Source organism: Chrysemys picta, chromosome 25 (genome assembly GCF_011386835.1).
Source record: "Chrysemys picta bellii isolate R12L10 chromosome 25, ASM1138683v2, whole genome shotgun sequence".
In the NCBI taxonomy this organism is placed as follows: Eukaryota; Metazoa; Chordata; order Testudines; family Emydidae; genus Chrysemys; species Chrysemys picta.
The window spans coordinates 1,275,912-1,302,137 of NC_088815.1; the positions used below are offsets into that span (position 1 = coordinate 1,275,912).

Sequence of the window (26,226 nt, forward strand, 5' to 3'; positions counted from 1 at the left end):
AAGAGCTGAGATTACTGAGTGCTGTGTTAACTAGTGGGGGAGCCTGAAGCTATAATGCTAAGCAGCTGGTGGAGCAGCGCGGAGCCTTGTGGGGCCGGTTGGAGTGGCCCAAGGAACGGCGAGCGGAGCTGTTTGCGGGGACGGCTGGAGCGGCTCACAGGTCGGTGAGCGGAGCCATTTGCGGGGATGGCTGGAGCGGCTCACAGGTCGGTGAGCGGAGCCATTTGCGGGGACGGCTGGAGAGGCTCGTAGAGCAGAGCAGTTTGTGGGACGGCAGGAAGTGGACTGGCTCGTGGTGAAGGCTGAAGTAGAACCCCATGGACAGACGGCCGGCCGGCCTCGGATCACGTAAGGTGCCCTGTAACACCCTGTGTGCTCCCCTTTTACTCTGGGGCTGCACTGACCAGGGACAGAGACTTTGGGGGTTGTTGGACTTTTGGGACTTTGGGTGATTTTTGGGTGGCTGGATTCATGAACCAAAGGGAAAGGACACGGCCCAATTTGCTGGGGTGGGTCTTTTGCTCATGGTTTGTGTTATGAATCCTGTTTGTGGTGTTTTTCCAATTTAATGCTGATGTCGTTTACCTCATGTTATTAAACATTTTCTGCTACACTCAGGCCTGGTCTACACTACGGGTTTAGGTCGACTTTAGCAGCGTTAAACCAAATTAAGCCTGGACACGTCCACACAACGAAGCCCTTTCTTTCGACTTAAAGGGTCCTTTAAACCGGTTTCTTTACACCACCTCTGACGAGGGGATTAGCGATAAAACCGGTCTTTGCGGGTCGGAATTGGGGTAGTGTGGACGGAATTCGACGTTATTGGCCTCCGGGAGCTATCCCACAGTGCTTCATTGTGACCGCTCTGGACAGCACTCTCAACTCAGATGCACTGACCAGGTAGACAGGAAAAGACCCGCGAAGGTTTGAATTTCATTTCCTGTTTGCCCAGCGTGGAGAGCACAGGTGACCCCGCAGAGCTCATCAGCACAGGTAACCGTGATGGAGTCCTCCCAGGATCGCAAAAGAGCTCCAGCATGGACCGAACGGGAGGTACGAGATCTGCTCGCCATATGGGGAGATGAAGCAGTGATAGCTGAACTCCGTAGCAGTAAAAGAAATGGAAAAGTATTAGAAAAGATCTCCAAGGCCATGAAGGACCGAGGCCATAACAGGGACACACAGCAGTGCCGCGTGAAAATTAAGGAGCTACGGCAAGCTTACCACAAAGCCAGAGAAGCAAACGGAAGGTCCGGGGCAGAGCCGCAAACTTGCCGCTACTACGCGGAGCTGCATGCGATCCTAGGGGGTGCAGCCACCACTACCCCAACTGTGTGCTATGACTCTCTCACTGGAGAAACACACAGGGAAGACGGTTCGGGGAACGAGGAAGATGACGATGGAGGTACTGTAGGTAGCTCACAGCAGCAAGGAAGCGGAGAAACCGGTTTCCCCAACAGCCAGGATATGTTTGTGACCCTGGACCTGGAACCAGTAACCCCCGAACTCACCCAAGACCCTCAGGGCACACAGGAGACCTCTGGTGAGTGTAACTTTGTAACTATTTGTAAACATTACAAAAAAAAAAGCAAGCGTGTTTAATGATTACCTTGCCAGTTACATTACAATCGCGGCCAGTACATCTACTGGAAAAGTCTGTTAACGTGTATGGGGATGGAGCGGAAATCCTCCAGGGACATCTCCAGAAAGCTCTCCTGGTTGAAATGGGGTGATTTTATTAAGGGGACATTCAGAGGCGCCCGTTCCTGCTCTTCTGACCAGAAATGTTCCCCGCTGTTAACCACGCGGTGGGGGGAGGGGTGAAGTGATCATCCCAGAGAATCGTGTGTGTGTGTGTGTGGGGGGGGGGGTTTACTTGTGTTTGTGCCGCATGTTAACCGGGAAACCGCAGCCCCCTCCTTTTACATTGAAACCCCATTTTAAATGGACAACCCAATTCACCCTTGATATGGGAAATGCGCTGCTGTTTGCAACCTTTCCCGCATGTTAAGAAGGTTAAAAAAGCCAAAACACTGTGGCCTACGATGGCTGCCTGCAAGCCGAAATATGCGACCTTGTAATGAAAGAGTGTACCCATTGTTCTCTAAAATGTGTCTTTTTTAACCACCTCTCCCTTCTCCTCCGCCAGCTGCAAATGTTTCTCCTTCGCAGAGGCTCGTGAACATTAGAAAGAGAAAACGTAGGACGAGGGACGAGATGTTCACGGAGCTGCAGATGTCCGCCCAGGCTGATAGAGCACAGCAGAATGCGTGGAGGCAGTCAATGACGGAGATGAGAAAAGCCCAATATGAACGAGAGGAGAGGTGGCGGGCTGAATCGCGGGAAGAACAGAGCAAGTGGCGGGCTGAAGACGATAGGTGGCGTCAGCTTGCAGACAGACGGCAAGAGGCAATGCTCCGTCTGCTGGAGCATCAAACTGATATGCTCGAGCGTATGGTTGAGTTGCAGGAAAGGCAGCAGGAGCAGAGACCGCCGCTACAGCCCCTGTGTAACCAACAGCCCTCCTCCCCAAGTTCCATAGCCTCCTCACCCAGACGCCCAAGAACACGGTGGGGGGGCCTCCGTCCACCCAGTCACTCCACCCCAGATGATCGCCCAAGCATCAGAAGGCTGGCCTTCAATAAGAGTTAAAGTTTTAATGCAGTGTGTCCTTTTCCATCCCTCCTCCCCCACCCATCCCAGGCTACCTTGGCAATTATCCCCCTACCTCTGTAAGGAACTAATAAAGAATGCATGAATGTTAAAAAAAAATGACTTTATTGCCTCTGCAAGCGGGAGGGGAGGGTGGGGTGGGGTGGTTGGTTTACAGGGAAGTAGAGTGAACCGGGTCGGGGGGGGGGTTTGGAGGGTTCATCAAGGAGAAACAAACAGAAGTTTCACACAGTAGCTTGGCCAGTCACAAAACTCGTTTTCAAAGCTTCTCTGATGCGCACCGCGCCCTGCTGTGCTCCTCTAACCGCCCTGGTGTCTGGCTGCGCGTAATCAGCGGCCAGGCGAGTTGCCTCAACCTCCCACCCCGCCATAAAGGTCTCCCCCTTACTCTCACAGATATTGTGGAGCGCACAGCAAGTAGCAATAACAATGGGGATATTCTTTTCGCTGAGGTCTGAGCGAGTCAGTAAGCTGCGCCAGCGCGCTTTTAAACGTCCAAATGCACATTCCACCACCATTCGGCACTTGCTCAGCCTGTAGTTGAACAGGTCCTGACTCCTGTCCAGGCTGCCTGTGTACGGCTTCATGAGCCATGGCATTAAGGGGTAGGCTGGGTCCCCAAGGATCACGATAGGCATTTCAACATCCCCAATGGTCACTTTCTGGTCCGGGAAGAAAGTCCCTTCCTCCAGCTTTCGAAACAGAGCAGAGTTCCTGAAGACGCGAGCATCATGTACCTTTCCCGGCCATCCCACGTTGATGTTGGTGAAACGTCCCTTGTGATCCACCAGGGCTTGCAGCAGCATTGAAAAGTACCCCTTGCGGTTTACGTAGTCGGTGGCTTGGTGCTCCGGTGACAAGATAGGGATATGGGTTCCGTCTATGGCCCCGCCACAGTTTGGGAATCCCATTTCAGCAAAACCATCCACTATTGACTGCACGTTGCCCAGAGTCACTACCCTTGCTATCACCAGGTCTTTCATTGCCCTGGCAAATTGGATCACAGCAGCCCCCACCGTAGATTTGCCCACTCCAAATTGATTCCCGACTGACCGGTAGCTGTCTGGCATTGCAAGCTTCCACAGGGCTATCGCCACTCGCTTCTCAACTGTGAGGGCTGCTCTCATCTTGGTATCCTGGCGTTTCAGGGCAGGGGACAGCAAGTCACAAAGTTCCATGAAAGTGCCCTTACGCATGCGAAAGTTTCGCAGCCACTGGGAATCGTCCCATACCTGCAGCACGATGCGGTCCCACCAGTCTGTGCTTGTTTCCCGGGCCCAGAATCGGCGTTCCACGGCATCAACCTGCCCCAGTGACACCATGATTTCCACATTGCTGGTGCCTGTGCCTTGTGAGAGGTCTATGTCCATGTCAATTTCCTCATCACTCTCGTCGCCGCGCTGCAATCGCCTCCTCGCCTGGTCCGGGTTTCGCCTTGGCATGTCCTGGCTCTGCATATACTCCAGGACAATGCGCGTGGTGTTCATAGTGCTCATAATTGCCGCGGTGATCTGAGCGGGCTCCATGATCCCAGTGCTAGCTATGGCGCCTGGTCAGAAAAAAGGCGCGAAAGTAGTATCTGATGGACCAGGAGAAGGAGGGAGGGCCGAGTGACGACATGGCGTACAGGTACAGGAACAGGGAGAAACACAAACAACTGTCACACAGAATGGTCCCCCCAAAGATTAAAATGAAAACCCTGGGCTTAGCAGGCCATTGATTTCACGGAGGAAGGGGAAGCATATGAATACAGAACAAATCTATTTTTTACATCTTAAGGTGGCAGCCGACGGTGCAGCATGAGTGACAGCCATACCAATATGACGACGATGGGTACCAATCATAATATACCATCATCTGCCAAAAGGCAAGGGGCTGCTGCTGTGTAGCAATGCAGCCCCACGTCTGCCAGCCCCACGTCCGCCAGCACCCAGCATTGCCCTCGGCCTCTTCTGGGTGCTTAGCAGACAATACTGGGCAATTGGCAGAAAATAGTATATTACGACTGGTAGCCATCATCATTGAAACAGTAGCATGTCTGCCCAGGTGGCCATGATTGACAGCCACACCAATACGACGACGATGGGTACCAGTCATAATATACCATCGCCTGGCAAGGGGCTGGTGCAATGCAGCCCTACGGCTGCCAGCCCCATGGCTATCACTCATGCTACACCGTCTACCGCCAAAAGGCAGTTAGCAGCTGCTGCTGTGTAGCAATGCAGTCCCACGTCTGCCAGCACCCAGAGGACATATGGTGACGGTGAGCTCAGCTGAGCTGAGCGGGCTCCATGCTTGCCGTGGTATGTTGTCTGCACAGGTAACCCAGGTAAAAAGGCGCGAATCTATTGTCTGCGTTGCTGTGACGAGGGGGGAGGGGCCTGACGACATGTACCCAGAACTGCCCGCGACACTGTTTTGCATCATCCGGGCATTGGAATCTCAACCCAGAATTCAAAGAAAAGGCGCGAACCGCTTCTCGGCTCTCTGAGCTGTGGCGCAAACGTAGTATCTGACGGACTAGGGGAAGGAGGGAGGGCGGGCTGAGTGACGACATGGCGTACAGGCACAGGGAATTAAAATCAAGAACGGTGGCTGTGCATCAGGGAGAAACACAAACAACTGTCACACAGAATGTTCCCCCCAAAGATTAAACTGAAAACCCTGGGCTTAGCAGGCCGTTGATTTGACGGAGGGAGGGGGAAGCAAATGAATACAGAGCAAATCTATTTTTTACATCTTAAGACGACGGTGCAGCGTGACTGATAGCCCTCGGCATCTTTCTGGGTGCTTGGCAGCAAATACGGGGCGGCGTATGACGATGGTCTTCAGGCCTATTGCACAATCGGCTGCTCGGGGAAGACTCTGCTAACGTGCGATGACCCGACTTGTAATAGGACGGCTAATAGTCGTAATACACCATTTACTGCCAAAAGGCAAGCCCCACGGCTGCCAGCACCCAGATCGCCGATGAAGGCTACCAGTCTACTGCACCGTCTACCGCCAAAAGGCAGTTAGCAGCTGCTGCTGTGTAGCAATGCAGTCCCACATCTGCCGGCACCCAGAGGACATATGGTGACGGTGAGCTGAGCTGAGCGGGCTCCATGTTGTCTGCACAGGTAACCCAGGTAACCCAGGTAAAGAGGCGCGAATCTATTGTCTGCCGTTGCTGTGACGGGGGAGGGAGGGGCCTGACGACATGTACCCAGAACCGCCCGCTACACTGTTTTGCATCATCCGGGCATTGGGATCTCAACCCAGAATTCAAAGGGGCGGCAGAGACTGCGGGAACTGTGGGATAGCTGTGGGATAGCTACCCATAGTGCAATGCTCTGGAAGTCGACGCTAGCCTTGTACTGTGGACGCAGTCCGCCGACTAGAGCACCTAGAGCATTTTATTGTGTGGACACACACAATCGGCTGTATACAAGCGATTTCAATAAAACCGGCTTCTATAAATTCGAACTAATTTCATAGTGTAGACGTACCCTCAGACTCCGTGCTTGCGAGAGGGGAAGTATTGTCTCTTAGAGGCGCCCAGGGGGTAGTATGTAATTATCACTGGGTGGGGGCTCAAGCCGGTTTTGCGTTGTGTTATTGAAACGGAACCCCTAGATACAGAACCTGGCCCTTGTTGCTGCCAACTTAGATGGGCAGAAGGGTTATATATATATCTATATCTATCTATCTATCTATCTATATATATATATAAATAAAAGTTTCCATTCTTAGTCACAAATCTAGCATTCTGGAACAAAGTCACTAAAATATAGTCCAACAAACGTCTATTTAACGTGCCCCTCACTTTTCCCTCCACCGCACCCCACTCACCGGTGTTGTCCTTGGTAAATGGAGACTCAGAGTTCAGAGGTGCTTTCACATGAGTTCACCTCCCAGGTGGGGGGCAAGAAGGCACCTTGCTCGTTCCTCCAGCTGCTCACTGTTCGCTCTGGCCACTGCTGTTTGTTGTGCCACTGTTCACTCCATCACTCTGTTGCCAATGGCCCTGCGCAGTCACCTTCTGCTGCCACCTGCCGCTGTGACCTCTGCGAGTTGGTCTCTTGAGGTTCCACCCAGCTCTCAGTGATTTCAGCTGAGCTCTCAGGAGGGGAATCTCTCTGCTAGTGCAGTCTGGGCTGTCTCTTCCACAGAAACACTGTCCCCACAGCAGGACTAAGCACTTAGACCTGATTATCAGTGATTTCAGCTGCAGTGGTCACTTAACAGAACAAAAGACTATCTATGGAGTCTAATCAGCTGTGTTTTTAAACAGTGGAGAGGGACAGTCCCCACCCTCTCTCTTGATGCCCTGAAGCAGCACAGGCTAAGTATAGTTCTACTGCCCTTTACTCATTCAATAAGAACAACGGGTTTCAGAGTAGCAGCCGTGTTAGTCTGTATCCGCAAAAAGAACAGGAGTACTTGTGGCACCTTAGAGACTAACAAATTTATTAGAGCATAAGCTTTCGTGGACTACAGCCCACTTCTTCGGATGCATATAGAGTGGAATAAATATTGAGGAGATATATATACACACATACAGAGAGCATAAACAGGTGGGAGTTGTCTTACCAACTCTGAGAGGCCAATTAAGTAAGAGAAAAAAAACTTTTGAAGTGATAATCAAGATACAGTACAGACAGTAAGTATCTCCCCTTGTAAGTATTCTCACACTTCTTATCAAACTGTCTGTACTAGGCTATCTTGATTATCACGTCAAAAGTTTTTTTTCTCTTACTTAATTGGCCTCTCAGAGTTGGTAAGACAACTCCCACCTGTTCATGCTCTCTGTATGTGTGTATATATATCTCCTCAATATTTATTCCACTCTATATGCATCCGAAGAAGTGGGCTGTAGTCCACGAAAGCTTATGCTCTAATAAATTTGTTAGTCTCTAAGGTGCCACAAATACTCCTGTTCTTTTTGTAATAAGAACAACAACATTTCATCCCTCCCCCTGCCCCTCCCCCGCATTCAAGTGATTTGTAACCCAACCCCAACCAAAATCTATCACTTGGGCAACACAGCTCTGTTTGCTGGGTACCTAGGTAGATTAGGTGTGAATGTAAATACAATCTGGTCCTGAAGCCTTTCCCTCCAGCCCCAGCTCATCACTAGCTGTCAGGGAGAGCTCATTTAGACTTCACTTACAAATCATCATTTGAAATTATTAGGTTGGCCAACATCACCGAAGTGAATGCACTGACATTGTCATAAAAACAACAGCTGTAGAACGAAGCTAGTCTATGTTCATACTTTTCAAATCTATGATACTTTCTCAGAGATATGTATTTTCTCATACACTGTATATGCTTTTAAAGTGTGTATTAATGTTTCAATTTCAATTCAAATTTCCAAACAGTCACTAAATTGGTATGTAACTAGTTCACAAAACTGGGGGGGGTGTGTGTGTGTGTGTAGGGAACTCACTGGCTCGGGGGCTCTAGGGCCTCGCCCGCGCAGTGGTACTGGTGTCTCTGGGGGCTACCATGGCTGGAGCATAGCGGTCACACACAGACCCGCTGCGCCCAGCCCCGGCCCCCGGGAAGAGGCGGGGAGGGATATGATGTAGTCTGGGATTATGAAATGTGGAGTGTGTATTCGTGGCTATGCTCCATGTCACCCCGGATGCGGAGTCGGACTCCACACCTCCCTCAGGGTCTCTGATATTCCTGTAGCCGGTGGGTTTGGCGCAGGCGCACTATTTTTCTAACCGCGAGCGGCGGAATGAAGGGAACCGTTGTTTTCAGGGCATGCGCACTACGACTGTGAAGCGCCATATCCACCAGAGCATGCGCAGTGTCTCCAGCCTGGACTGGGGCGCGGGACACGCCGCGCATGCGCCCCATCGTTGTGTCTGTTGTAAGTCGGGGTCCGGCCAGTCGCGCGCTGCACTCTGGGAGTGATTGAGGAAGTAAAATGGCGGATTTAGCGAACGAAGGTAGGGGGGACGTGGTTGGGATCGCAGTTGTACGGAGGAAGGGTCTGGGTCGGGTGGGTCCTGGACTGGAGCCGGCCTGGCATAGTCTTGGGGGGCGCTCCATGGGTCCTGTCGAGGAGTTCTTCCTCTCTGCTGCCTCCCCGAGTCCCGACTACCGCGGAGGGAGCCACTGGACAAAGGGAGCGGCTGGGCCTAAGTGGGGCTGGCTATTTCCCTGCCCTCCCGTCCATGGGGGAGCCAGTTGACATCCGCCCAGGGCAGGCCCCTGGGCCCGGGTCTGTCGGGGGTCGGCTCTTGAGGCGAGAGCATGGGAGTGATGGAACTCGGGGGTTGGGAGTCGGCGTGGGCACAGGCCTATTGGTGTAGGGCAGCGGTTCTCAAACTTCTGTACTGGTGACTCCTTTCACATAGCAAGCCTCTGATTGTGACTCTTTTAAATATATTTAAAAGTGTTTTAATTTATGACACCATTATAAATGATGGAGCTGGCAGCTTATGACCCCCCCCATGTAATAACCTTGTGACCCCCTAAGGGGTCCCAACCCCCAGTTTGAGAACTCCTGGTGTAGGGTGTGCGGGCCAGGTGCTGTCTCTTGAGTCCTCGTCTGCCAGCCTACTAGTAAGGAAGTCCCTGTGAGGTGAGTGTTATTTATTACTGCCCCAGGAGCAAAGCTATTCCTTTGCTGCTAAAACCCCCGATGTGGGATGATAACTACATCCTTTTGTAGAGAGCCTAGCTTGGTAGGTATACACCATGTTCACATTCAGAAAGTGAACAAAACATACATGTATGTTTCCATTAGCCACCCAGTTTAGTTCATAGTGAAAAGTTACATAGCAGTGTAAAAGAAACCTGTGCGAGCTGCCACTTGCTTAATTATCACTTGAACTCAAAAATGTGAAAAGAAGGAAGCTCAGTCCTTCTCTTCTCACCTGTTTGGGGTTAGGTGCCTCCTGGTATTTCACCCCTTTCTAGGCAGTGATCAGGTACCATGTTCCTATGCCCCTTCCTTGGCTTGTCTATATAGTAGTGCTATAAAATCCCCATTTCAGCTATTGTTTTCAGTGCTGTGTCCACACTTATGTCTAGCACTTAAGAAATATGCTTTGTAGGGTTAGGGGAAATGTAGGCATCTTTTGTATAGCCATACATTTGTGAGGGCAAGGGAATTGGTTTTATCCCTTCTTCCTAAGGAGTTTTAGGAAAGGGTGTTTTAGGAAAGACCATCTATAGGTCTTAGGCTTTGGCTACACTGGCACTTTTGTTGCTAAAACTTTTGTCGCTCCGGGGTGTGAAAAAACACCCGCCTGAATGAGAAAAGTTTTAGCAATGAAAAGTGCTGGTGTGGACAGTGCTTCATCTGCGGAAGCACGCTCCCAGTGACGAAGATACTACCATTGTTAGAGGTAGTTTTACTTTAGAAAAAAAGCAGCCACACAGCACACCTTACAGTGACATGGCTGCAGTGGCAGAGCCGCACCGTTGTAAGGTATGCAGTGTGGACCTAGCCTTAATGTGTATCTCCAAAGTGGAAGATGCATAGGAAACTTTAACATAACACAAACTGTGAAGCATTGTGTCAGTGTGCCCTAGGGTAAGCACTAAAATCAAAGTTGGAAACCAAACAAAAACATACAGATAATAGAGAAATTTATGCTAATGTCTTGCACTGTGCCCTTCAGAGTAATGTAAAGAAGGTCCAGGGTTCTAGGGATGGGGATAGAGAGAGAGAGTGTGTGTGTGTGTGTGTGTGTGTTGAAGTCACCACTCTTTTGGGCATTTTAGGTAACTGAATACTAAAGACAAATATAATTAGCTATCTTCAAGGTAACATTACTGTAAATAAATAGTGTAAGATACTTAATGTGGTTTGTTAAATAACCTTGATATGTGACACATCCTGGGCCATATAGGGCTCTCATCTTAATCTTTTCCATTTAGGATTAGAAATTGGGTTCAAATGTAAATCCTATGTCCTCGTTCCAAGTTGGCTTTTTGCAGCCTTGACTCACTCCTCAAAAATCCTTCCTTGCTTTTGCCTCTGCTTCTATCTATGCACAGGATTTTGCTGATTTGTTTTGAGAGAAAACTGACAAAATGAGTTGTGACCTGCCCCTATTCTGCTGTCACAGACAGAGAAGTTTCTTGTCCTTCTCTAACCCCTCTCTTTGCCCCAGTGACCGTGCCCCATCTCACTCATGCCCACTCTTGTTCCCTCCCATACTCTTCTCCTTCAGCTTTTACTCTGTTTTTTTCCTCACAATACAAGCATGTTTTAGGCTGTTTTTTAAACATCCATCTCCCTCTGACCCCCACCCCCAAAACCCATTTGCTTCTCCAACTACCATACCTTCTTCCTTCTTTTTAGAAGATCATTGAATGTGCTGTTTGGAGTTCCTGACCTCCAGATCCATCCAGTGCAGGAGGTCAAACTAGATGATCATAGTGTCACTTCTGGCTTTAAACTCTGAATCCTAGGTCCTCTCCAATCTGGCTTCTGCCCCTTGCACTCCATTGGAACCAGTCTCGCCAAAGTCTTTGACCTCTTCCTAGTCAAAGCTCAAAACCAGTGCTCCATCCTCCTTCTCAGTCAGCTGCTTTCAATACAGACCACACTCTTCCTGAAATCTTGACATCCCTTAACTTTTGTAATCTTTGGCCTATCATGATTCTTGTCCTATTTCTCTAATAGCTTCTTCAGCATGAACTTTGGAGAATCCTCATCCGCCCACTGGCTTTCAGTGGGCAGTTTACAGGGCTCTGTCCTTGGTCCTTTCTCTTCTACCTCTACACTTATCTCTGGGTCATCTCATCCCCATACACAAATTCAGCTACTGTCTCTTTGTTGATGACTTGCAGATCTACCTCTCTACTCCAGATCTCTCTCTTTCTGTCCAAAGGTCTGTCTCTTTAACCACTTTTTGTGGATGTCTAGCCATCAACTCAAGCTTAACATGACTTTAACAGAGCTCTTAGTCTCCTTCCCAACTACCTTTCTTGATCATTGGACAGCACCACTATCCTACTGTCACTCAGGCCCATGAGCTTGGTGTCATCTTTAACTTGGACCTCTGTCTAGGTCCTCACATCCAGGCTATATCTACATTTTGTAGGTTCTTGCTGCATAATAGCTCTAAGATGAAGCCTTTCCTATCCATCTGCACCGCTACAGGTCTCATCTTGATTACTGTAATGTCCTCTTCTCTGGCTTTGACAAATGCAACCTTGTACTGCTCATATCCATTCAGAATGCTGCTGCAAAAGTCATTTTCTTATCCTTTCGTGCTCTCCTTGCATCCCTCCATTGGCTCCCTCTTCTCTGTTGCATCAAACAGAACTTACCTTTACTTTAAAGGCCTTTTATGGTCTATCCCCACCATATCTGTCATTTCTCATGCAGACTGAGATGTAGATTTCCCACCTCTGATTAGACATGATACCAGCCTCCATCACCCACTCATTAAATGTTCAAACAAGCACCTTTGTACCTTCTCACACATTTTCCCTCATGCTGTAAAAATCCTCAAAGCTGTCATTAACCTCATTCAGAACTCTCCTTAACACTCTCCTTTCAGTGTACAAAACACTTGACAACTTTTAGGCTGCTAGCAGGCTGTGGCAACTGCCTATTATGACCAATTTTGCCTTGTGGTTTCTTTGTACTCGACTGTCTATATCCATCTGTTTTCTGTTGTTTTATATGTATGTTGTAAGCGCTTTGGTGCAGGGACTTCTTTGTGTTCTGTATTTATACAGTGCCTAGCACAATGGGGTCTTCTTCCATGACTACTGCTTCTAGATACTACAATAATGTCTCTTTTTTCTGAGATGACTGGGTTAGTGCTCCCTGACACTTGTTTTGATGAATTCTCCTCTAACAAACTTTAAAGATTGATTTATATGAATATGCTTGTGACAGGAAGTTGTGTAGCTTTGCATGGTACTCATAGCTATGCCCCTTCGTTTTCAGTTTAATCCAGGATTTTTTGGTAAAAATCGGTTTACAAAAAGTATTCATTTTTTTCCCTATTTTCACCCTACTTTTTTATCATTCAAATATATATAAAAATAACTTGTTTTATTAGGAAAATACAATACATTGCATGAGATGTATTATAATACATTAGTGTGTGCGTATATGCAAAGCTTTCTGAAGTAACACTATATATTAGTCTAGGACAGTGGTCTCCAACCTTTTTACACACAAGATCGCTTTTTGAATTACAGATCAACCAAGGATCCCCTTCCCTGAGGCCCGGTCCTGCTCACTCTCTTCCCCCCGACCCTCCCATTACTTGCTCTCCCCCACCTTCACCAGGCTGGGGCAGGGGATTGGGGTGTGGGAGGGAGGGGGCTCCAGGCTGAGCCTGGGGCAGGGGGTTGGAGTGCAGGAGTGAGGGCTGCAAGCTCTGGGAGGGAGTTTGTGTGCAGGGGTCATATGGTCACACTGCACCTGATCTCATAGAATCCATTGGACATTTCATGAGTTTTACTTTTAGTGTCACTTGTGGTTTATAGATCCAAAATCCTCCAGGGATTGTCACAAATCAGTATAACATTCTCAACTGTGAGGTGAGCAATGGCTGAGCCTGGGGCAGGGGATTGGGGTGCAAGGTGCAGGCTGTGGCCGGGAGGCGCTTACTACAGGCAACTCCTGGTCAGCGGCGCAGCAGCCCCATGCTGCTCCCGGAAGTGGGTGGCTGCTGGCTGGCACATCTCTGCAGCGGGTCTCTGTGCACTGCCTCTGCCCGCAAGCGCCGCCCCTGCAGCTCCCATTGGCTGGTTCCCAGCCAATGGGAGCTGCAGCGAGGGTGCTGGGGGCAGGGATGGTGCACGGTGTCACCTCACCCATCCTCCCTCTAGGGACATGCCAGTCGCCAGACTTTTAGCAGCCTGGAGATCTCAATCGACTGGCAGAGGCTCCAGGATCAACCGATTGGTGATCACTGGTCTAGAAGATGCACACAATAAACAAACAGACCACACAGGCTCTGAAGTGCATGCACATCTGAACGTACTGATGAATCTCATGCCTACCACGTACACATTTCATGCTGTTAGCAGATAATGGTTTAAAGATCTGACATACTAAAATGGAAAGAAAATGAAAATCTGTATCAGAATACGTTTCAGAACACAAGGAAGTATTCAGAAGTTTAAAAAAAAAACCAGGAGAAAAGGATGAAGTTGAGTGTATGCACTGTAAATGGTGTGGCCCAATTATTAAATGTAAATATTTATAGGCTAATAGTTCTAAGTCTACAGTAGTAAACTGTTTATTCAAATGAAAAGTTTCTTTTGGGGATTAGAGATGTATAGTTTTCTTAAACTTAAAGGTGGCATTGTGTTCTGAGTTCTGTTTTAGTTCTGCAGCAAACCACACTGAATTCCAGTCCACATGTTTAAGCTATAAAGAGTAATTAGTACTAGTATATTACCATTGTTCCTGAAAACGCTCCAGGAATCTCTCTCTAAAGGACAGAAAATATCTTACACTCAGGACCTTAGAGGTTCTTTGATTAGTTTCATGCTCTTCTCCATAATAGGAGCTGACTTCTTAGAATAAGTGGCTGCACCTTAGCTGAGTCTGGATTGTTGCCTGGGTATTTACATCTTCAGCACTGGATGTCTGCACCATTTCTATTCTCCAGCTATCTTCTCAAATTCATGAATTTGACCTGAGCATGGATATTGGAGAACTTGATTGTCATGCACATATAATCACTGCACTTGGCAGGTAGTGCACTTGACAGTCAAAGAACACAGTCAATGATCATAGGCAAAGAGCAGAAGTTTTTTGGTCTCTGAATAAATTAAAAAATAGAACCACCAAAAATCGGTAATACTAGTTTTCAAAACTGTGATATTGGCTTTGTGCCAAATTTGTGTTAGTGATTTTATTTCTGCTGTGACTTTAAATGTACAGTTTGACCTACCTTAAAGTTGTGATCTGATTTTGTTCCTCTCGCCACTAAATTTAAAAAAAAAAAAATCTTTTGTAATCTAAATGTATATCTGTTAAAACAAACCACCCTCCAAATGCTCACATGTTCTCTTATTGAGACACTCAAGAGACTGCTAGCTTTTGTAGGCCCTATAAACAACAACATTTTGTTCTTCTCATGCTGGCTTTGCACCAGTTAGCTATCAAATATGAAGTCAGATACTGAATTAGGGCTGTCAAGCGATTAAAGAAATTAATCACGATTAATCGTATGATTAAAAAAATTAATCTTGTTTAACAGCGCAATTAATTGTGCTGTTAAACAATAATAGAATACCATTAATTTTAATATTTTGGATGTTTTCTACATTTTCAAATATATTGATTTCAGTTACAGCACAGAATATGAAGTGTAAAGTGCTCACTTTATATTTAAATAGTATTTTTCAGTTCACGTAATACAAGTACTGTAGTGCAATCTCTTTATCATGGAAGCTGATCTTACAAATGTAGAATTGCGTACAAAAAATAACTGCACTCAAAACCAAAACACTCAGTCCTACTTGTTGTTCATCCAATCGCTGTAAAAGTTTGTATACATTTGCAGGAGATAAAGCTGGCCACTTCTTGTTTACATTGTCACCTGACACTGAGAACAGGTGCTCGCATGGCACTGTTGTAGACGGCGTTTCAAGATATTTATGTGCCAGATGCACTAAAGATTCATGCATCCCTTCATTCTTCAACCACCATTCCATGGGTTGATGGGTTCTGCTCGATAACTATCCAAAGCAGTGCGGACTGACGCATGTTCATTTTCATCATTTGAGTCAGATGCCACCAGTAAAAGGTTGATTCGGGTTCTGTAGTTTCTGCATCAGAATATTGCTCTTTTAAGACCTCTGAAAGCATGTGCCACACCTCGTCCCTCTCAGATTTTGGACAGCTCTTCAGATTCTTAAACCTTGGGTTGAGTGCTGTAGCTATCTTTAGAAATCTCACATAGACACCTTCTTTGTGTTTTGTCAAATCTGCAGTGTTTTTAAAATGAAGGACATGTGCTGGGTTATCATCCGAGACTGCTATAACATGCAATATATGGCAGAATGCGGGTAAAACAGCAGGAGATATACAATTCTCCCTCCAAGAGTTCAGTCACCAATTTAATTAACAGATTATTTTTTTAATGAGCATCATCAGCATGGAAGCATGTCCTCTGGAATGGTGGCCGAAGCATGAAGAGGCATACGAATGTTCAGCACGGGTCTCAAACACAAATGACCACGAGGGCCACATGAGGGCAAGTTCATTGGCCCAAGTGCCGCATCACTGACACCATCACCCCCTCGCTGCCCTCAGCTCTGGCCCCACTCCACCCCTTCCATGAGGCCCTGCCTCTTCCCACCCCTTCCCTGCCCCCATTCCAACCCTTTCCCCGAAGTCCCCACCCCAACTCCGCCCCCTCCCTGCCCCCAGAGGGTTCATGAGGGGTGTGGCGGGGGCTCAGGGCAGGGAGTTGAGGTGCAGCAGGGGGTTGGGGTGCAGAAGGGGTGTGGGATGCAGCAGGCGGCTCAGGGCAGGGGGTTGTGATGCAGCAGGTGGTTGGGGTTCAGGCAGGGGGCTCTGCAGGGTATTGGGGTGCGGAAGGGGTGTGGGATGCAGCAGGGGGTTGAGGTGCAGGCAGGGGGATCAGGGCAGAGGGTTGGGGTGTAGGCAGGGGGTTGGGGTGCAGAAGGGGTGTGGGGTGCAGCAGGGGGCTCAGGGCAGGGGGTTGGGGTGTGGGGTCCAGCAGGGGGCTCAGGGCAGGGAGTTGGGGGGCGGGGTGCAGGAGGGCTCCGGGGTGGCAGCGGCACATGCCGGGGTCAGGGCAGGCTGCCGACCCTGGCCCCACTCCCGTTCCCGCACCGGGAAGTAGCTGGAACCATGTCCCTGCGGCCCCTGGGGGGAGGAGGATGCAGGGCTCCGCATGCTTCTTGCCGCTCCTCCCAGGTACCTTCCCCGAAACTCCCATTGCCCGCGGTACCCTGTTCCCGGCCAATGGGAGCTGCGGGAGGCGTGCCTGGAAGCCAGGGCAACACACGGTGGAGCCCTCTGCTTCTCACCCCCCTTCTCCTAAGACCCCGGGTTTAGCATATCTGGCATGTAAATACCTTGCAGTGCTGGCTGCAAAATTGCCATGCGAATGCCTGTCCTCACGTTCAAGTGACATTGTAAACAAGAAGCAGGCAGTATTCTTTCCTGTAAATGTAAACAACCTTGTTTGTCTTAGCGGATGGATGAACAAGAAATAGGACTGAATGGACTTGCAGGCTCTAAAGTTGTACATTGTTTTGTTATTGAGTGCAGTTATGTATCAAAAATCTACATTTGTAAGTTGCACTTTCATGATAAAGATTGCACTATAGTACTTGTATGAGGTGAATTGAAAAATACTATTTCCTTTGTTTATCATTTTTACAGTGCAAATATTTGTAATAAAAAATATAAAGTGAGCACTGTAAACTTTATATTCTGTGTTGTAATTGAAATCAATATGATTGAAAATATAGAAAAACATCCAAAAACATTTAATGAATTTCAATTGATATTCTGTTATTTAACAGTGCAATTCAAACTCTGATGAATCACAATTAATTTTTTTAAGCTAACTGTGATTAATCAACAGCCCTAGGTTTTAGGAGGTACGCTAGCATCTCACATAAACACCAGTTCAGAGGTTGCTGGGCTTACTAGAGGGAGAGTCTTAAAATAAAGGCTATGTTTTTAATTAATGGAGATATCCTATCTCCTAGAACTGGAAGGGACCTTGAAAGGTCATTGAGTCCAGCCCCCTGCCTTCACTAGCAGGACCAAGTACTGATTTTGCCCCAGATCCCTAAGTGGCCCCCTCAAGGATTAAACCCATAACCCTGGGTTTAGCAGGCCAATGCTCAATCCACTGAGCTATCCTTCCCTCTTTTACAAGTGAAAAGAGAATATTTTCTTCAATTCAGTTTATTCAACTAGTTCGGTGACTAGTTCATTCATAGCTCAGAAAGTGACTGAGTTGAAAAAGCAGGAAAGCTTGTTTCCTCTTCCATTTTATGAATAAAAACTAGGTGTGAGGATGAGGTCTACCAATTTTAGTCTTGAAGGAAATGGTGACCAGAAATAAAATCAGATAAATTCACTAACTACAGATACCTTCTTTGTTTAATAAATCAGTTGGTTTTAAATACAAAAGATGTATTAATTGGGGGAGGGGGGGAGTTTGTATCCAGCACATTGAGGGTGATTTTATTTAACTAATCAAAATAGAATTTTAAAATGCTTTTTTCTGCGTTTTAATTGAATTCCTGTTTCTATCCAAATAGAGCTTTACACAAATCACAAGTAAATAAAATGAATCTACTAAATAGAAAGGCGTCACTCACCATTTTGTAACGAAATGTGTAAGTTAAGAATGTGAATAAATAAATGTTAAGCTATATAATTGTTTAAATAAATCTATACATATGGCATATTTTCCTAGTTACCAAGCATAAGTACCAAATTCAGTGTAAAGGCTGCTTTAGTCGCAAATCAACATGTTTTAATGGTTACCAAACAATAAGAATCAACTTTTTCAGTAGGAAAATAACTAAATACAAACGCAAAAAAGGATTAAAATTGATTATTTAAATCAAGGTTTTCTGCATGCTGACCTAAATCACGTTTTAGATCAGTGATTTAAATCACTAAACCTCTCATTGACCCTGGCTGTATAACGCTGTACCAGAGGAACTCAACTAAGAACACATAGCACCAACACTCTAGAGCCTGATTTTGGGTTTCTCTAGCCACAGGGCCACTTCACAGGTAGTCAGATTAGATGTTCCATAATGGTCCCTTATGACCTTGGAAACTATAAATCTGCACTGCTCTGCTGAGACTAGGCAACATTCCATCCTGGAAGAGTGACAGGTACAACCTCCCATATCTCTTTAGCCATGTTAACATTGTAACTTTTAGGGTGTTCTTTTTAAAACATTTTTGAATTGTTCTTTTAAACTTTAAATTAATAGAAAGTAGTGGGGGTGGGGGCTTATGATCCCTACCTAAGGCTAAAAATAGGCCTTTTGTTTTCAGCCAGACATGTTACATCTGCTTCATTTGATGTATCTGTGGCTTGGGCTTAGGGTGACCAGAAGAATTGGGACGGGGTCAGGGGTAATAGGAGCCTATATAAGAAAAAGACCCAAAAATCAGAACTCGGGACATCTGGTCACCCTACTTGGGCTGAAGCTGGCTTTTACATCTTGGATCCTTGAATATGTTTTGAAATACTTTTTTTTTTTTGCAAAAAGAAAAAGGGATGTGAAAGATCTACACTATTTCCCTATATTCTCATTGTCTGTATTGATCTGGGGTGGCTGGCTAATTCATGTTGCAGGGAACAAGAACCCCGCCCCCCCCCCCCCCCCCCGCCATGTCCCTAAATTTAAAGTTGTTGTTTAAACCGAATCAACTATATTAACTCTAGTTCAGTTCAAGACACAAGAAAAATATTTTGTCAAGTAGAAAGGACAGCATTATTTCGAAGCTTTTGTGAAAGCAGTACAAATGGCGAGTTTGAAATAATTGTTGTTTTACTAAAGTGATCAGATAGTCCTTGGTGACAGTTGCCTGCATTCTAACTTGTGTGCACAAGTTGCTTATTTAAAAATAAGCTGCTCTGATTAGCTTAAGTGTAGTATGAGCATTCTCCTCAATTGACTGAGCTGACTAGCAGAAGCCTTTTTTCTTGGTTCTTCTCAACCAGCAATAGCTATCCAGTAATCAGAGGTGTCATTTGTACCCTTGTAAACTGATAATTTTGGTCTATATACATTGCAGTCTAGAATAGAGAATATACATATGGTGCCTTTTGCATTGAGAGCACTCCTACATTAAAGGCAGTGAATTGGGATACTAAACCTGTACAGAAATTTAGGCCAGACTCTACAATTGATGATTTCTTCCTGTTCATTTTGGCACCACTTAGAACAAATTAATTGCACTGTAAACAGACACTAGCTACACTTTAAAAAAATTTTTCAGTGAAAACAACTTTTTGAATCCAGAGGAACAAGTGATGTCAGTTGTTGCCCAATATGCATTTCTTCCTACACACATACCTCCTTTCAAATATTTTTTTGGTAATATCTATTGTTTTTTCACCAGAAGTTTAAGAAAGCATGAAGAAAAACTTTCTTCACTGACCCCTAAATTAGTTAAAATGTAACTCATCCCCCTATGTCCTATTGCCTTCTCATTAGTATGGATAAACAAATTTCATGAGTCCTAATAGGTCACCAAATATTGGTTACCTACAACACTCTGGACAAATTGTGGGACAACAGTACTAGGATAAACAAAATTGTTTTCCTTCTACAGTAGAACCTCTGAGTTACGAACACCTTGGGAATGGAGGCTGTTTATAACTCTGAAATGTTTGTAACTCTGAACAAAATGTTATGGTGGTTTTTTCCAAAAGTTTACAACTGAACGTTGACTTAATACAGCTTTGAAACTTTACTATGCAGAAGAAAAATCCTGCTTTTAATTTAAACGAAACAAGCAGAGAAAGTTTCTTTACCTTGTCAAATATTTTTTTAAACTTTCCCTTTATTTTTGTTAATAGTTTACATTTAACCTAGTACTGTGCTGCATAGTATTTTTGCCTTTTTTTTTTTTTTTTTCTCTCTCTGCTACCTGATTCTGGTTCCAAATGAGGGGTGTGGTTGACCGGTCAGTTTGTAACTCTGAGTTTCTACTGTATTTTGTATGACTCTACCAGTCTACTATCCTTACCTGATCCTTGTCTTCTTTGTCCTGTTCCCCTACATTCTTTCTTTCCCCCACCACAATTTTTCTCTTCTTTAAGCTTTATTTTTCCCTCTTTTTCATTTATATATTTTCTTCTTTCTTCCTGTCTTGTTGAATCTCATCTCTTTTCTCCCATTCATCCCCTAATTTTGAGAACAAATGCAACAGAGTAATGCATGCAGCACTATAAAGCTAGAAACACTTTGGCTGCAGTAAAGAACTGACTAGGATTGTGTGATCTCTGATGTGTTATGTGGCAGTTCAGTCAAGTAGGTGCATCTGGACTGTGTGGAAAATCTGCTACACAAGTTCTTACCGAGAAATTGTCATGTGCATCATGCATTTGTACAGATGAGAAAATATGCATTGGCTTTGCATGTAATTCGGAGGTATCGCATTCCACTCTTATACCATCTGGAGTTTTAAGTCTAGGGAAAATGTATAAAAGTGACTGGTTTTATATTTAGTTAATCCTTTTTTTGTAAACTAGAACCTTGTGCTGAAGATGTCACTTCTTTTTTGAGTAGAGGGAGCCTGAGTTCAGTTAACATTAGAATAGTTTTGTTCAAGACTTGATGTACATTGGGACATACTCTGCTTTCTTGCCTTCACCACATCTGTGCCATAGGATTTACACATGGTCAGACTTAGGAGGGTGATTCCAGTTTTCTTCCTGTCCATCTCTTGCTGGAGAACCAGTGTTGACAGGGCCAATTCACTCAGGGTGGATGTAGTCCACTCCCAATAATGGATGAGGAGGTGTCAATTCCAAGAGAGGAAAAGCTGCACATGATGGCATATATAACATTAGTGGATGTGCAGGTGAATGAGCCCTTGATGGTGTGGCTGATGTGGTTGGGTCCTCTGATGGTGTCGCCAGAGCAGATACGGGGACAGAGTAGGCAACGAGGTTTGCTACAGGGATTGGCTCCTGGGTTGGTGTTTCTGTGGTGTGGTGTGTAGTTGCTGGTGAGTATTTGCTTCAGGTTGGGGGGTTGTAAGCGAGGACTGGCCTGCCTCCCAAGGTCTTCTCCCTACCTTGGGAGGCAGGCCAGTCCTCGCTTACAGACAACCCCCCCAACCTGAAGCAAATACTCACCAGCAACTACACACCACACCACAGAAACACCAACTCAAGAACCAATCCCTGTAGCAAACCTTGTTGCCTACTCTGTCCCCATATCTGCTCTGGCGACACCATCAGAGGACCCAACCACATCAGCCACACCATCAAGGGCTCATTCACCTGCACATCCACTAATGTTATATATGCCATCATGTGCCAGCAATGCCCCTCTGCCATGTACATTGGCCAAACCGGACAGTCCCTCCGCAAAAGAATAAATGGACACAAATTGGACATCAGGAATGGTAACATACATAAGCCAGTATGTGAACACTTCAGTCTCCCTGGTCATTCTATTACAGATTTAAAAGTCACTATCATTGAACAAAAAAACTTCAAAAACAGACTTCAAAGAGAAACAGCAGAACTAAAATTCATTTGCAAATTTAACACCATTAATCTGGGCTTGAATAGGGACTGGGAGTGGCTGGCTCATTACAGAAGCAGCTTTTCCTCTCTTGGAATTGACACCTCCTCACCTATTATTGGGAGTGGACTACATCCACCCTGATTGAATTGGCCCTGTCAACACTGGTTCTCCACTTGCGAAGTAACTCCCTGCTCTCCATGTGTCAGTATATAATGCCTGCATCTGTAACTTTCACTCTATGCATCCGAAGAAGTGAGGTTTTTACCCACGAAAGCTTATGCCCAAATAAATCTGTTAGTCTTTAAGGTGCCACCAGACTCCTTGTTGTTTAAGTCGTATTACGTCAACTCCGTTACCTTTGTCAACCAAACTTGTAATTTCATTAAAAAATATCAAATTAATTTGACAGGATGTATTTTTCCATGAAGCCATGTTGATTTAATTCTTTATTAATCAAGGCCTATTTCAGCCACTTCGTTATTATGCTCAGGATCCATGTCAGACTGACAGCTTTATAGTATAGTCCACTGACTATTCCAGGGGTGGCCGAACTTACTGACCATCTGTCAAGGCTGATTCCCAACTCTGGCACTTCGAGTGCAGAAGGTGGGGGCCCGCAAGGATTCTAAAAATTAATACTTGCCACTCCAGGCTTGTATTAAACTCCCAAGGTTACAGCTTCTTTCTAACGTTGGATTGGTAGATGATGGCACCACCCAAGTGCAGAACCCCTTTGAGAACCCAGGAAGGCGCACTTGGGAATTTCTTCCTGTGAGGTACCCTCAACACCCCCCCCGCCCCCCCTCCGGGCAAGAGCTGAGAGAGAGGGAAAAAAAGAAATCAACTGTTGCCACCAGCTAATTAAACAACATGTGCACAACCTCTTAGACACACGCATCCAATTTTGTTCTTAAAAAAGGTAAAATTTATTAATAAAAAAAAGAAAATACAGCTGGGAATTTAAGCATTTGCTACATTTAAAAAAAGCCAACAACTACAAGGATTAAGGATCAAGAATAGCTTTCTTAAGGTCCAGCTTAAAGGTTACAAGCAAAACAAAAAGCACCTCGGGTTAGCACAGAGGAGTTGGCAAGCCATAAAGTAATAAAAAGAAAGAAACCTAATCGTGTCTTCCTAGACATTTCCTGATCTACTTACGTATCTGGCGTTTTAATGAGTAGTTTCTAGGTATGATACTGATAGTTTTTCATACCTGGCCCAAGCTCTTCCAGCATAGCTGCTCTGTCCCTTTTCTCCAGGAGAGCAACCACAGACAGACAAAACTTTTTCAATTTTAAAAAGTTCTAGCCTTCTCATTTCCTTTTACCTATGCATAGCAGTGAGACTTTAGAGCAGTTAGAGAACAACTACTAGGAGGGATTTTATAGCTACTCGCTGGCTGGGTGTTCATACAAGGGAGCTTTCCTCCACCCCCTTCATTTATCACACCATCTGAGCTGCATTCAAACTTTTGAAGATTGTTGTGAGCTGTGGCATGCCTGCCAGGGCTTGGGACTTCGGCCCCTGCAGGGCACAGCTGCTGGGGTTTGGGGCTTCTGTCCTGCAATGAGAGGGGGTTAGGGGCTTCAGCTGTGCGGGAGGCACCTGCCGGGGCTTGGGACTTTTGTCCTGCTCCCGCTGAAGCCCTGAGATTCGGCAGGTGTGCCCCACGGGGCTGAAGCTCAAGACCTGCCCCCCACCCACCCTACTGGGAAGAAGCAGAGGCTATGCATGGGGGTAGGGGGGGGTCACATCCCCTCCCCCCCAGATTTTTGCATGATGCCACAGGGCCCCCTCCCTGCACGGCAGTTGCTGGAGTGGACAAGCTGGGAGCTGCAGCCATGGTAAGAGGGAGCGGCAAACATTTGGGAGCTGTAGGGAGAGCCCTTGCTTTGACAGTGCTAGCACTTGGGAACTGCAGGGAGATGCTGCTGAGGATAAGAGAGCGGGGCATGACTCAAGCTTTTTTTGTGGGGGGGAGGGGAGCGAACCTTTAAATTGTGTCCCCCCTGCTCTCAGCAGGCACCAGTCATCTCTGGCAGAAGCCCCTAGCCCCACCACCCTGCTGCAGGGCAGAAGCCCCAAGCTCCTCCCTCTCCTGTTTGGTAGGTAGAGAATGATTGGGGTGAGGGGGGCTCTGCGAACTGCACTTTAACTGTAAAGGAGCCGCATGTAGCTCACGAGCCGCAGTTTGGCCACCCTGGACTATACTTTGATATCCCCTGCAACAGACAGACTGCCTAAGCAGGCCTGCTGTGCTTTTTCTCAGAGATGGTACATGGTATAGTTACTACACAGTTCTTTTTAAGCAAACACATTTATTCTTAAAGTAAAAGCACCACAGAGAGAGAGCATATTAAAACAATAAAAGAACCTATATACATTCCCGGAGATCATCCTAACTCCAGCAAGGGCTCTGGCTGGCGTGCAGTCCTTCAAACGCCATGCAGGCATTTTTCTGTGGACACAAGTTCATAAAAACTTCCACTCAAAACAAGCACACTCATTGCTCTGGGTGTCACTCTTTTATCTTTTGTTCTTTGAAGCCACCTTGAATGAGTAATAAGCCAGACACAGGTTGCCCCCTCCGGGCCAGGCTTCAAAAGGCTGAGTTCTTGTATAACTGGATGAGGTTCCCTAGAGATTTTCCTGGGAAACCCACTTAATTTGAAAAGTTCATTCTTGTTTTAGCCAATTGTTTAAAAGTTTTCTTTGATGCTCCCAACATTTCCCAAGGCATGTTCTATGCATCCCACTATAATAACACACAAACATGCATTTTTAATATAATGAGCTCCTAAAATACTTAAACTTAATTCAGTAACATTTGTCCAGGATATTGTCATATCTGTCACAATAAGTAGTTACACATGGAAAAGATATCTGATTATGGGTTTTTTTTCAACTTTGCTGACCAAAGGCATAATAAGATCGAATGGCTGGAAGCTGAAGTTAGGCTGAACAAATTCAACCTTGAAGTAAGTTGCAATTTCTTAGTGGTAAGGGTAAATAAACATTGGAATAGCTTACCAGGGGAGGGAGTGTACTCTCCATCACTTGGAGTCTTTAAAATTAGATTATATATCTTTTTAAAAGATGTGCTTTAATCCATTTGCTGGGAGAATCTGGCCTTGGAGTCTATGGGTCCTCCTGTTCATCCCATTCCTACACGGGCCATGGATAGAATGGGTTTACTTGTACAGTATTGCCCTCCGTGCTCATAACACTTGCAGCTATGCATTAAGATAATGATAATCAAATCTCATGCTCTGGGCTTCAGCCACTTGCCTTATATACAAATGGCTAGATATATTCTGGGTTGTGTGTGGTGGGTTTTGTTTGCCATCCTCTCAACCACAGATGGAGATGGGACACCAGACTGGGTAGACCAGTGCTCTTCAGTGGTACAAAAAGAATCCTTTCTAGAAGTCTGGCTGCGTGTGTTGCTCACATACTCATAGGGTCATACTGACTGCCAGATTTGAGGTTGGGGAGGAATTCTCTCCAGGTATGTTGCCAGGGATCTTGTCCCCCCCCCTTTTCCCCCCCCCCTCCTTTCTCTGTAACGTGGTATGGTTTGCCTGCCGGGATCAGCTGATAATATCTCGCCTAATAAGTTCCCTGCACTGCAGGGTCCTCTGGCATTGATTACACCTTGATTTCTTCTGTTCTCTCCTTGTGACTTTTTTCATGTCTTGGGGACTGAAATGTTTGGGCTAATGAAAGTCTTTGGGCTTAATAAGGGATATCTGGATGAATTTTAATGCCTTGTGATATAGTAGAACCTCAGAGTTACGAACACCTCGGGAATGGAGATTGTTCGTAACTCTGAACAAAACGTGATGGTGGTTCTTTCAGAAGTTTACAACTGAACATTGACTTAAGCTGTATTAATTGACTTAATACAGCTTTAAAACTTTAATATGTAGAAGAAAAATGCTGCTGCTAACATCTTAATTTAAATGAAACAAGCACAAAACAGTTTCCTTACTTTGTCAAATCTTTTTTAAACTTTCCCTTTATTTTTTTTAGTAGTTTAACACCGTAATGTATTTGCCCCCCCTTTTTTTTGTCTTTGTTGCTGCCTGATTGCATACTTCCGGTTCCAAATGAGGTGTGTAGTTGACCGGTCAGTTTGTAACTCTGGTGTTCACAACTCTGAGGTTCTACTGTATGCAGTAGATCAAACTAGATATCTGATGGTCCCTTTTGGCCTTAAACTCTATGGCCTTGACTACACTTGCAGCTGTACAGCAAGTTAAACCTGTCTTCGTACAGCTGAGTAGGGAAAGCGCTGCAGTCTGTCCACACTGACAGCTGCCAGCGCACTGTCGTGGCCGCATT

The 26,226-nt window shown here is 45.9% G+C and overlaps 2 protein-coding genes across 6 annotated transcripts in view; both read left to right on the top strand.

Annotated features, from left to right (window-relative positions):
* Positions 1-621: 621 nt before the first annotated feature.
* On the top strand, positions 622-2,652 carry LOC135977414 (uncharacterized). Its single transcript, XM_065578267.1, has 2 exons — positions 622-1,543; positions 2,150-2,652. Exons 1-2 carry the CDS (start codon positions 1,003-1,005, stop codon positions 2,650-2,652), a joined length of 1,044 nt encoding a protein of 347 aa, XP_065434339.1. The 5' UTR covers positions 622-1,002.
* Positions 2,653-8,438: 5,786 nt separating this feature from the next.
* The window catches only part of RANBP3 (RAN binding protein 3), a 200,026-nt gene continuing 182,238 nt past the window's right edge, over positions 8,439-26,226 (top strand). The window contains exon 1 of one of the 5 annotated variants that reach the window (XM_065578271.1): positions 8,439-8,615. In XM_065578271.1, coding sequence (XP_065434343.1) covers positions 8,594-8,615 — 22 coding nt within the window. In that variant the 5' untranslated portion in view covers positions 8,439-8,593. The remainder of the gene's footprint in view (positions 8,616-26,226) is intronic. The other 4 variants (XM_008172811.4, XM_065578269.1, XM_005306708.5 and 1 more) reach the window with 4 other exon arrangements.

Excerpts from the sequence above, each read along its gene's own strand:
- LOC135977414 (XM_065578267.1), top strand. The coding sequence starts at position 1,003 with ATGGAGTCCTCCCAGGATCGCAAAAGAGCTCCAGCATGGACCGAACGG. Across the intron at positions 1,544-2,149 it reads GGGCACACAGGAGACCTCTG|CTGCAAATGTTTCTCCTTCG; the intron begins GTGAGTGTAACT and ends CTCCTCCGCCAG.